The sequence below is a fragment of the Heloderma suspectum genome, chromosome 5, assembly GCF_057233095.1.
Source record: "Heloderma suspectum isolate Gila_16-S chromosome 5, 16-S_ref, whole genome shotgun sequence".
NCBI lineage: Eukaryota > Metazoa > Chordata > Lepidosauria > Squamata > Helodermatidae > Heloderma > Heloderma suspectum.
In genome coordinates this window covers 171,524,578-171,537,995 of record NC_139462.1, presented here as the reverse complement: position 1 = coordinate 171,537,995, position 13,418 = coordinate 171,524,578, and the positions used below count along the sequence as shown (strand labels likewise).

General features: G+C 44.1%; 1 protein-coding gene across 1 annotated transcript in view; it reads right to left on the bottom strand.

Moving 5' to 3' along the window:
- THRB (thyroid hormone receptor beta) overlaps positions 1-13,418 on the bottom strand; it is a 103,461-nt gene that overhangs the window by 61,401 nt on the left and 28,642 nt on the right. The window contains exon 2 of the mRNA XM_084860430.1: positions 5,405-5,468. Coding sequence (XP_084716556.1) covers positions 5,405-5,411 — 7 coding nt within the window. The 5' untranslated portion in view covers positions 5,412-5,468. The remainder of the gene's footprint in view (positions 1-5,404; positions 5,469-13,418) is intronic.

The window sequence follows — 13,418 nt, the reverse complement described above, 5'->3', positions numbered from 1 at the left end:
GTTTAGAACTAGCCACCCACATACACTTAAATGATTGGAGAAACCCTTGCAGGCAGTAGAACTCAGTGGCTACAAACCCTGCCCACACATGGATGCATCTCCACAGGGCTCAGAATAGCCCTCTTTCTCCCCTCCCCTCCTCAGTTTGGGCACATCAGCACATTCAGGCAGCCCAACAGGACATTATGGGGAATACCCTCCCCCTCCACTCAATCAGTAGTTCACAGACTTTGTATTTCTCTTAACAACCCATGGTGCTATCTCTGTGGGCTCTGTTGAGCCTATGTGCATCTGTCTGTGCACAGGTACAGTGCCCAGGATGTCTGTGCACAGGTGCAGTGAACAGGTGCAGTGTGTGCATCTGAGCCTGTACTCACATGGAAACACTGAGAAGTGATTCTTTTTATGTAATAACGGTACCATATTTAATGCTATCACTTGCACTGATTCTTTAGGAATGGACGGGATACAAATTCAAATTAATATGGCACTATTGAAATTATACACACACACACATATGGAGGTACTGACATGGCTGGTTTCCTTAATTTTTGCAATATACAATACACAGTCACAGTATCCTTGGCATGCTCTATTCATTGTATCAGAGGTGACTGTGGATCAAGTTGGTACCTGTGTGCAGCAAAGAATGAGGGCAACTATTTTGTAAAAGATCTTCAGGAGGTCTGGGGAAAAAAGATCGTCAGGAGGTTTGGGGGAGAAGGTTTGAGGAAAAAAAATATGATAGCTAGGTTAACCGCCCCCCCCCCCCAGACTTTTGTGAGAGAAAATCGGTTGCCCTTTCAAGACTACAGGTCTTATTGTTTAGATTCTGCAACCATAACGCTTAAGAGCTCTCTGATTTCATTGAGGTTAATAGGTCATATGTGCCTGTGAGTAGCTTCAGGAGGAGGGCACCATGTCTGCAGCTGTCAGATGCTGTCCCTTCTACAGCCCAGCAAAGATGAAGCAAGCAGTCACAGGGTTAACAAGGCACTAAATGCCTCAGATAGCTGAAATGCCTCCTGGGTGAGTTATTACTACCATAGAATTTCAGCCCCATCTGCTTCTTTTGCCAGTTCCATGAAAGGACACACTTACTGATTGCTAGGCAACAAGCACTCTCTGACCCCAGCACAAACTATTTGAGAAAAAAAAAGCATATAGAAAAGGTCTGAGTGGTCCTAACTTTCCATTCTCACTCCAACACATGAGAAAGTATGCATTTAGCCATTGTTGATAGGATCCAATGCATTTCCCTACTCCCTAGGCTTTTACCTGTTTGGGAAAACATAGCAAAAGTACCAAAAGGAATATGGCCCTGCTGCTTGAGGCATATTAGCCTCATGAGGCTTCTAGATGAGGTTTTCATCCTGCAATCACCATGTCTCAATCACAGAACTGTACATGGGGCGGGGGGGGGGGCAGACTAGGGATGGGAGAACATGAAATGTTGGAACTCGCTGAGGTTCTCTGAATTCATCCTTGAAGCTTGGTTTGCTGCATCTGCGTTTCCAAATACAAGCATCTCCCTCTACCCTGCATTGGGAAAAATGCACATTTTTAAAAGTGCGCACCCAAAATGCACACGTTCCCCCATAGGCTAAAGCATGAAAAGGTTGTTTTATGGGAAAATGTTGAAAATGTTGGTTTATGCACTTGCGCATCTATGCATTTTTGAATGTAAATAAAAATTTCCTGAGAATTCAACTCCTGTTCATGTTCGGGTTTGCGGTTGTGAACAGGACTTCTTTGCATGATTTGCAAACAGGAACAAAATTCTCATACATCCCTATTCATTGTTATCTTCTATTTGTAACCCTCCCTTATTTGCCACCACTTCTTTTGTCTCACCTGAACAAAATGTTTCTCCTGTTAAGGAGAAAAAGATGGAACAGGTGCAATGTTTTTGGTTGTTAGTTATAGGAGCCCTCTCTCTGGAAGCACCATCAGGTATTTTTCATCTTTTGGTAAAACAGAAGATGCCTAAAGTAAATGCAACCAGATGCAATTAATAAAGTTGAAGGTGGGGGGCAGGTGGAAGGTAGAAAATAATTTCTAATGAGCTCTGAATATCAATGCACAGAGCTATCTAGGAGATCCAGTGGTAGCAAGGTCATTCTTTTATATCTAAACAAATTTCCACACATGAAGGGTGGTTCCGGACAGAGGGCTCCTAGCACTACCAGTCAAAAGGTGTCATGCAGCTATTCCCTCTTTCCCTTCTTAATGGATTTTCTGTGGTCAGAAAAATGACAGAAGAAGTGATGGGAAAATACAGAAGGGCTACAAATAGAAGATGATGACATCTGGACCCCCTGTTAAATTCAATAAATGATACAGGGCAATTGCACAATAAAACCTCATTTGTAAGCACTCTTGTTCCACTTTTCTTCGAAGATTAGTTCAATGCCTTAAAAAATAATTGATTCAAGTTTGTCTAGCCATGTTTTCTACACTAGTCTCTTTCATCAAGCACAGGTAGGAAACTAGTAAGAATACAGCATACACTATTGTCCTTCCAATACTCAATATTTAGCTATAATTAATTACATTTTTGCTAATTTTAGAGATTACTGTTATCCACATGCACATTATTCAACTAACGAGTACAAAGGGCACCAGTTGTAGCAAAACAGGACCCAAGAATGCTAAACTGCACACAACTGGAACACATGAGTATGAATTATCTTTTTATACTTTTGATAAACACATTGTTTTTGTCCCCTTATATTATATCATATCATTCACAATTGTGTGTTCCAGTTGTGTGCAGTTTAGCATTCTTGGGTCCTGCTATTCAGCCAGTCTCATCCTATCACCCATAACTGATAAATGACATATTCATGATATTGTTCTGATCAACGAAACATTCATACTGAAATACCTTAAGCCCATAAGCTCTATAACAGTGAATAGGCAATATACAAGCTTCTTATAAAAGCTGTCCTCAAAATATGCTGCTGTTTCATAGATATTTGTATTGAATACTAATATCACCAAAATATAATACCAGCTTAACAGAAAAGCCATTACAGCTATAAAATGGAGGGAACCAAAACTAGATCACTGATATACAGATCAGGAATGGCAGCACGCACACAAACTCACATAGTCTGAATGATAAAACTAGTAACACAGATAAAACACAAAAAAAGAACAATTCAGTTTTTAGCTTTATAGGCATGTCCTTTTCCCTTGATATCGTTCCATTGACCAAGCATGATAATTCTATAATACTACATCACTGTTTCAACTTGTCACAAAATTAAAACATGTAGGGATAGTTTAAAAATGAAGGGATAATCCAAAACATGCAGGTTGTTTGCTTCTTTTTCAATGGAAACTTGTACAATCACACGTCAAGAGTTCTTGCTGCAGTTTTTTTTTAAAAAAATCTTCTTTTGACAGCTAAATAAGACCTACAGATTTCTTGCTTGCATCTGATGAATTCAAATTATGTAGATGCACAAAGTAGATGTCTTCTCCATAACAATTCCTTCTTAGAACTGCAAAGCTGAGGTAAATGACTATTTTACCCAGATTTGGTCCTGTGACACACCAGCCTGGTTATGAACTAGGAGAAAGCGATAAGGTGTTTCCCTGTTTGGTTAATAAAGCACTAAAATATGCAAGCATCTGAGGGCAGGAAAGTGGGATGGCATCAGAGAGACAGAGACCAACCAAGGCAAATGTAATCAGGCTTATGGCTAGAGGTGCATTTAGGTCGGTCAAGTAAGCTAAATGTCCATGGGCTCAATCCAGTAATGCTGAATTATTTTTACCTTACAGAAGAGCAGAAAATGAAAAAGCACAATGGAAGAAGAGCAGGCTCGAGAAAAGCTGCTTAAAGCAATGGACCACAGCAAGGAAAGGTGACGTGGTCCAGTTTCCCTGCCCACCCCCTCCCACCAAGTACTGAATAGTCTCTCCTCATATTTTACATGTGAACTGGCAATTGATCCAGAAGCCCTGAAACTAGCTAGGCCAGTCAAAAAAGTGATCAGTTGGCAACCCAACTAACCACTTGCTTCCTCCCCCTCCTTACCTGGGAGTCAGGAACACCTGTTGTGAGTGAGGCTCTCAATTTCTTCCCATGGGTTCTACTGCTTTCTCCTTTCTGAGGTATTTCAGGCACAGAGAGACTTGCTCTCTTGTCTCTTCCTGATGCACATGCAGTCTCACTCTCTTGCCTTCCTCCTCCTTCATGATGATTGTAAAGATGTATACCTCAACCCCATAATTTATTGTGTGGTTTCTCTGATCCATACAGAGAACTACCCTATGTGCAAGGACTTCCACACTCACTGCACTGGAGGATCTGGCTCATGTGGGGCTTCCCCATATGGGGCTTATACTGTGCGATCAAGATTGGTAACTCACAAAAGTTTGTGGATCGTTTACACAACATTGTCAACCTCCACAGCCCCTCCTGTGGTGTATGACCTTTATCCCACTTTTGTAAAGTGCAGGAAAAGTCTGATTTTTCTCTAAGAAGCACGATGCAGCGGTTTACTTGCTGTGTACTTCTGCAATGGTGCTATAACAGCAGCGCCACATAGTGGCTGTAAAATGAAACATATAGAACTTGCTGAGAAATAAAAACAGCCTGTGTAAAGGAGCCAATCTTAATCCTGGAAAAAATCTGGAAGCAGAAGCTCCTGTAAGGATGCCTTGAATTTTAGCCTTGTGTGGTGAAGCCCATGGATATCATCTCCCTTGAAATTAGTAGGAAAACTAACTGAGGGACAAACTACATTTGATGCTTAATATGTAGCCTGCAGCTATTTCTCCAAGTGCTGGGGAGTGGGATTCTTACCAGGATGATAGCGCTCAGGGAGATATATCCCTCCCCTCTTCAGTTGCAACCTCCCTAAACTCCCCCTCCACTGTGTGGCTAGGAACATTAGGAAAAACTATCTAATTGGCACCAGGAGCAGATGTTTTCCTAATGTTCCTAACCACATGGCGGGGGGAAGAGTTTTGACGGGGTGATTGTGGCTAGCCAGGGTCCCTGTATGCTGCAATCTTGGTAAGAATTGCCCTCTCCCTGTGTACCTTTAATTAATTAACAAAAAAGTGGAAACATAGCTGCAGGCAACACATTCAACTACGTCTAGTTTGTCCCTGAATGGAACTCTGAATCAGTGACAATGTGCACAGACAAAGCACTGAAGCTTTGTGATGCATACACAGACCTTGCCACAATCAGGAACTACTCCATTATTTTTAATATGAAGGAATACTCAAAAAGCATAGAATTCCATTGAATCTAAGGTACACTGGAGATGGTGAGCCTGATGTAGGCCACATAAAGCTCTATGTGGCCTCAAAGTCACTGCATATACAGAAGAACCACCAAATGAAAAAAGAGAGAGAAACGCTTATGAACAAATCTGTGTACCTGACATGCTGCTGGAAATCAACAAAAAGTAGTCATTCTCATTCCTCTTTTTCACCAGTGTAACCTGTCAAGGATAAAAAAGACAATTTTATCAATGTGTAACAAACATAACAACACACACACACACATACACACAAATAAAATAAAATTATTATACAGATATATTTATTTATTATTAAATTTATTAATCTCCCATCTGGCTGGTCACCCAGCCACTCTGGGCGATGTACAACATACAGTAAAACAGTTTAAAACAATAAAATTCTACAATAAAAACATTTTCTAAAATACCCTAACCCACCCCAAATGCCTGCCTGAACAACCACGTTTTTAATGCACGACGGAAGCTCATTAAAGAGGGGGCATGACGGAGTTCCCTAGGGAGGGAGTTCCACAGAGTGGGGGCCACCACAAAAAGGCCCTCTCCCTCGTCCCCACCAGTCTAGCTGTCGTGGCTGATGGGACAGAGAGAAGGCCATCCGAGGCTGATCTTGTTAAGCGGCCTGTCTGGTGCTGCTGGAGGCGCTCCTTAAGCTCCTTAAGGCGCTGGGCTGGAACCATATAGGGTTTTAAAGGTCAAAACCAACACCTTGAATTTGGCCCGGAAAACAACTGGTAACCAGTGCAACTCCTTCAGCACTGGACTGATGTGATCTCGCCGGTGGCTGCCTTTAATCAGGCGAGCTGCCGCATTCTGTACCAGCTGCAGTTTCCGAACCGTCTTCAAGGGTAACCCCACGTAGAGCGCATTACAGTAGTCTAAACGAGAGGAGACCAGGGCATGTACTACCGATGGGAGCAGATGGTCGGGAAGGAAGGGGCGCAGCCGCCGTATCAGATGGAGTTGATACAGCGCTGTCCGGCTCACAGCTGACACCTGAGCCTCCATGGACAGCTGGGAGTCCAAAATGACCCCCAGGCTGCAGACCTGGTCTTTCAAGGGTAGCCGTACCCCATTCAACACCAGGTCAACATCCCCTAGCCTCCTCTTGTCTCCCACCAAAAGTACCTCGGTCTTGTCAGGGTTCAGCTTCAGCTTATTCCTCCCCATCCAGCCACTCACCGTCTCCAGACATTTGGACAGGGATTCTACGGCCAACCTTGGTGAAGACTTGAATGAGAGGTAGAGCTGCATGTCATCCGCATATTGATGACAGTGCAGCCCAAACCTCCTGATGATAGCCCCCAGTGGCTTCACATAGATGTTCAATAGCATCAGGGAGAGGATGGAACCCTGTGGCACCCCACAAGTAAGTGGCCACGGGTCCGAAACCTCCTCTCCCAGTGCTACCCTCTGGTACCTGCCGGAGAGGAAGGACCAGAACCACCGCAATACAGTGTCTCCAATGCCCAACCCCTCCAGGTGGTCCAGGAGGATACCGTGGTCAACGGTATCAAAAGCCGCTGAGAGGTCGAGGAGAACAAGGAAGGAGCATTCACCCCTATCCAGAGCCCTCCTCATATCATCCACCAAGGCAACCAAGGCCGTTTCTGTCCCATGCCCAGGCCTGAAGCCCGACTGAAATGGGTCTAGATAATTAGTTTCTTCCAAGTGTGCCTTCAACTGCACCGCCACCACCCGCTCAATCACCTTGCCCAAAAATGGCAGATTTGAGACTGGGCGAAAGTTGTTCAGAACTTGAGTATCCAAGGAGGGCTTCTTTAAGAGCGGTCTTATCACTGCCTCCTTGAGGGCTGATGGCATCACTCCCTCCTCAAGGGAGGCGTTCACCACCGCCCTGATCCCCTCACCCAGTCTCTCTCTGCAGCCCATAATGAGCCAAGATGGGCAAGGATCAAGTAAGCAGGTGGTCGGCCGTACCGATGAAAGCACCTTGTCCACTTCATCAGGAGGAAGAAGCTGGAACCGATCCCACAAAACCGGTTTGCCGCAGGCCGCCTCCTGCTCACTAAGTGTATCCACAGCGTGCAGAGTAACACACCTAATCTGGTCAATTTTATCTGCAAAGTGCCTTGCCAAGGCCTCACAGGAGGCCTTAGAATGCTCCAGTGGTTCTGGAGCCACAGGACCGACCAGGCTCCAGACCACTTGGAACAGCTTCCTGGGACAGCACTCTGCAGACGCGATGGAGGCAGCATAATATTCCTTTTTTGCTGCTTTCACCGCCACGTGATAGGCTGAAGATACAGCTCTAGCCCGTGTCTGATCGTCGTTGGAGCGAGACTTCCGCCACCGGCGCTCTAGCCGTCTCACCTCCTGTTTCAGAGCTCGTAACCGCAGATTGAACCATGGTGCAGTCCAAGCCCTGTTCAGGGGGAGAGGGCGTTTCGGAATGCCCCAGTGATTGCGGCATTCCAGCCACCCACCAGGGTCTCGACCGAGTGGCCGTTGGCGTGCCCCAGAGAATCCCCAAGCGCATTCAGGAATCCATTTGGATCCATAAGACGCCTGGGGCGGACCATTTTAATGGGTCCTCCACCCCTGCGGAGGGGTTGTGGAACCGAGAAGTCCAACATCACCAGATAGTGATCTGACCATGACAAGGGGGTGGTGGATATACCCCCGACTTCCAGATCACTCTCCGCTTCTCCAGAAACAAACACAAGGTCTAGTGCATGACCGGCTACATGGGTGGGCCCAGTTAGAATATGGTGCAGCTCCCAGGAGGCCATGGTCTCCATGAAGTCCCGAGGTGCTCCTGTGAGGATGGCCTCCGAATGTACGTTGAAGTCCCCCAACACCAATAAGTTAGGGGACTGTACACGCACATCAGAGACCACTTCAAGCACCTCGGCCAGGGAGTCAGTTGTGCAGCGGGGTGGACGGTACACGAGCAGAATCCCCAGACTGACTTTTGGGCCCAACCTCCAGTACATGCACTCAGTAACCTTGGTCTCCCAGAGAGGGGGTCTGGTGAAGACCAAGGACTCTCGGTAGATAACAGCCACTCCCCCTCCCCGATCCCCAGCCCTCGGCTGTTGTGCATACGAATAGATATAGCCTTGGATCTGAAGAACCGAGACTGGTGTTCTCTTCATGAAATAGAGTTTTTCCCACCCCTTCCTTCCCACTGGAGCCCCCAGCACCTCTAAAAAGCCAATCCTGAGGGACAGGTGGCTGTGGGAAATGGTACTAAATATATTCATAAGGGACTAAAGTGTGTGTGTGTGTGTGGGGGGGGGAAGTTTGGTGGAAATTGGGGACTCCCCTTTGTGTGAGTAGAAGTGCAGCAGAAGAAGGCTTCCATTCACATATTCCTAGCTGGATGGGGAATTGTGAAAGTAAATGCGTGCTAGGATAATGATTCTCCATCCCAATCCAACAGCTGGGGTTCAGTGCCCAGGAAACTTTTTGAAAATGACAAATCCTGCTGATTTGGCTCTTTTGTACTGGAAACACGAACAGGAGCTGGACTGAATGCCTCTAGTTCCCACTTCCCTGCCAAATATTAACTGGTTCATACGCTCACCACAGCCTCAAATAACCCATGGCCTGTTGTAGGGTTATTTGGGGGTAGTTTCCCACTCAAACAACGCCTGGTGCCCAGGTTTGGATGACACGACAAACCATTGCAACCCCCACCCCCACCCAGGGTTGATATTCAAAATGGCCTCTGGCACAAGCCGTAAGCCACAGTGGGCTGCAGTGATCATATGAACCTGCCCATATGATGCTCTCCCTGCTAGATCCAACTCTTTAAAAAGTCTCATTGTAAACACCAATTCAAACACCAATTCCTGCCTTCACCTGTGCACTCCTCCCCGCCACCCCTGGTGCCACCTGATGCCTGCTACATGACAGGGCCAGCTCTGCTACCAAGTAGTAAATTGCTGGGACTTCTGCTTTTTTAAAGAGCTGCATCTGCTCTGTTTGTGTTATGTTGGACTGCTGCTAGTGTTTCTAGTTTATCTTGTCCATGTAGAACAGGGGTGGTGAAAATGTAGCCCTCCAGATGTTGTTGGATGGCAATTCCCATCAGCCCTAGCCAGCACAGCCAACGGTGAAAGATAAAGGGAGTTGCAGCAGTCCAGCAACATCTATTGGGCCACATGTCTTCAACCCCTGGTACAGAATGTTACACAAATTTAAATTGGACTTTAATCCACATTGTATCATTTCAATCAGTTCCTTGCATGTTATACAACTACAAATGAAACAACATTTTGTTAAAGATCAAATACACAACCTTTGGTAGTTTAAAAAATTGTGCCCTCAGGGTGAATAATTTACATTTTTACTAGTAGAAGAATAAATGGATTCAAGCAGCATATATCCTCATGTGTCTTATCAGGACCAATTAAAGATGTGCTAAGGTCTGATTTCTAATTGACTAAATAAATAATGAATTACGTTTAAAAGATTGATTAGATTTAAATAAATGTGCACGTCACATATAAATCCTCTTTAGTAATCAAGAAAGAAGGACAGATGCTGCCCTTAAGTATGAAACTATTTACAATTTAGTATACAAAAAGTCTCATTTGTAAGTAGAAGGACAGATGATGTTTAACATTTTTCTTTAATTTGAGAACTTGGAATGTGGAACTAGAAGTAAAAAAATCATCATTAACTTCTAAAAAAGCAAAAATGGCATAGGGAGTAGAAGCCAGAAAATCTCTGCAGCTTGCAAAGCACTATATTCTTCAGTGCCAATGCCATCACTCAACTAGGAGCTAAATCTGTGATTGGGGTCCCAATCCTATAATACTTACCTGGGACTGTCTCACTGAACTAAATGGGGCTTACTTCTAAGTAGTCATGCATAGAATTGCACTGTGAAGCTTTAGTTGAGTGTCTACTAATGACATTAACTAAAGATTGCAATCCTTCTCATTATAGCAAGATTCCTACCCATCCAGAATGTGTTTATATTTGTTTCAGCTTTACTCCCAACTGGCTCATCTCTTTCTTTAGATTAGAAAATTGGTATAATATTTCCCCTATTGCCAAACACAGCTCAGAGAAAATTAATATTGTTTGTCCTACATATTTGCAAACAGTGATTAAAACCAGAAGAACAGGGAGCAACTGTGCATATGTACATTTACTGTATATTTACTGGGATATGGTTCATGGCCAAATTTAGCGCCTTGAATTATTCTCAGAGCATACACTCTCTCATCAACAACAGAAAGTACTATACAACTTGGAAAAGTCAAGCTCTTACATTTGAAAGAAATTTCAAACTTACTAGAAAGCCATATTAACTTGAGAAATGAATACCTTTGAGGATATGTTGAAAAGGACTCACAAAGGTTCAGAAATGGAACATACAATTGCAATTTTATATGTATATACAATTCTATAATCAACATATAATTAACTTGTTTCCTGCCCAACGTTCCTTAAGTTTCTGGAGCAATATAAAATGTTGTTTTGAAAGTATATATCGAATATTTATTTTACTCCTATCTTTCGGCCTTCAAATTCTTAAAGTAGATAACAATAAAAATCCTGAAACAATTGTTTAAAACAAGAGAAATGAAAACTACCACAAATACCAGAATGCTAAACCCCATTCAGGTTTTCTTTATGTGTGTACAATAAACATGTGAGGAGGGGAAGCCATCCTGCCCCACCCCTTTGTGTGTTTCCTGTATCCATGGAGAATGCTGAAATATCTATTTTGTACACATGATTGAGAATGCTGAAATATCAGCATTCAAAATTGCGTGGAGAGCTTCCACAGATACGGGAGGCTCTCCTCTTCAAAAAGTTATCCTCCACAAGTAGAGGGCATTAGAAACATGCGAGGAAGGGATGAGGCTAGAGCGCTCCTCCGTCTCACGTGTTTATTGTACACACATAAGGAACTCTTGAATAGAGCTTAAGTAGCAGCTGTGGAAAGAATCAGTTTACAGCTAGCCTAAAATGCCTGTTGAAATGACGAAGTCTTTCCTGTTTGCCAAAAGGCCAGGTGGGCCTCTATCAGGAAAACATGCCACAGTGTAGGGGCATCTCTACACCAGCCTAAAATCCTGCACTTAAAACGGGGCTTTCTGCTTCTGTTTTAAATGCAGGATCACGACGACTCCCCTTTTCACATGCTTCCTTTTCCCCCACCTCCTTCCCCCTCCTTCTCCCCATATCTGATTCTACCATTATCTTTCATTGATCTCATTCAATTTCTTGCCGCTTTTACCCTTTTCACAGAGGAAACTGAAGCGGAACCCAACTGGGTAATTTGATAGCTCATTATTTGCAATTTATTTAAAAATGCAACAAGGGCATTTAGTGCAGGAGACGCCTTGAATGATCATGGAGTCATATAAAGAGCCCGCAAATTTCTGTGAAGAACCAATCTCAATCGCAGGATAAAAGCTCTGTGCGAAGGAGCTCTAGGAGACAGGGAAAGGCCACCTCTCTTGGGCTCACCTAATGCACCTCAGACGGCAGGGGAACATAGATTAGCATCAGAGATTCTGCTTTAAGTGCAGCCCTTCAGATACTCCAGTCCCAGGCTTCTTAGTACTTTGAATTGGGCCCCAAAACAAATACATAGCCAAATGGAACTGGAACACCACTGGTGATATGTAGACCATACAGGACAGTCCCGTTAATAATCAGAACACTGCATTTTAAACCAGTTGTTGTTCCTGGATACTCTTAAAACACAGTCCCATGCAGCATGTATTATGACAATCTAATCTGGATGTTACTATACCATGAATGATTGTGGCTAGGTCTGTTTGCTCCAGAAAAGCTGGTGCACTAGCTGAAACTAGCTGAAGCATTCCTGGCCACCAAAGTCTCCTGGGTAACCAAAAGTAGTCTGGCCAGATGGCTTCTTTCATACCAGACAGGCTGCTAACCAGTGCACAGTATGGGGATCATATCAGTCCAATACCGAAATGACTGCACTGGTTGCCAGTTGTTCTCCAGGCTCAATTCAAGGTGTTGGTTTTAACCTTTAAAGCTCTCAACAGCTTAGGGCCTGGCTGAGAAACTGCCTATCTCGGTATGAATCTGCTTGTACCAAGATGCAGAAGTCCTTTAGAGTATGGGTTGTTGTGGTGTGTGACCCCAGTCACTGATTTGGGGTGATTTTAGTTGAAGAGTGATTTTGTTGGGAAATTGGCTTACATTCTATGAAATATAAATTCTAGCAATTATTTCTAAATTTGGATATGCAAATTTTATGCAAACATGTGCCACCTTTCGTCCTCTTTTTTGGCGGTGCATATCCTTTTTTGGCATTGATGTATAAGTAACTCCCCAGCAAAGGAGATCGTTTCCTTGTCGTGGTGCTGGAGCTTGAGCACCTCAATGACGTCATGAGCTAAACCGTGAAGGGACACCCAAGACGGGAAGGTCATGGCAGAGAGATCAGACTAAATATGATCCCTGGGGAAGGAAACGGCAACCCACCCCAGTATTCTTGCCATGAAAACTAAATGGATCAGTACAACCAGAGATATGTCGGTATACCATCGGAAGGTGGAACTCCCAGGTCGGAAGATGGTCAAAAAGCTACTGGGGAGGAACAGAGGATAAGTTCAACTAGCCCCAGATGTGATGATGCAGCTAGCTCAAAGTCGAAAGGATGGCTAGCAGCCGATGGTGCTGGTGGTGAACGACGAATCCGATGTTCTAAAGATTAACACACCATAGGAACCTGGAATGTGAGATTTATGAGCCAGGGCAAATTGGATGTGGTTATTGGGGAGATGTCAAGATTAAATATAGACATTTTGGGTGTCAGTGAACTGAAATGGACTGGAATGGGCCACTTCACATCAAATGACCACCAGATCTACTACTGTGGACAAGAGGACCACAGAAGAAATGGAGTAGCCTTCATAATTAATAATAAAGTGGCTAAAGCAGCGCTTGGATACAGTCCAAAAAATGACAGAATGATCTCAATTCGAATTCAGGGTAAGCCATTTAACATCACAGTGATCCAAATATACGCCCCAACCACAGATGCTGAAGAAGCAGAAGTAGATCAGTTCTATGAGGATCTGCAGCACCTACTGGACAGTATGCCAAACAAAGATGTTATTTTCATTACAGGAGACTGGAATGCTAAGTTGGGTAGTCAAATGACAC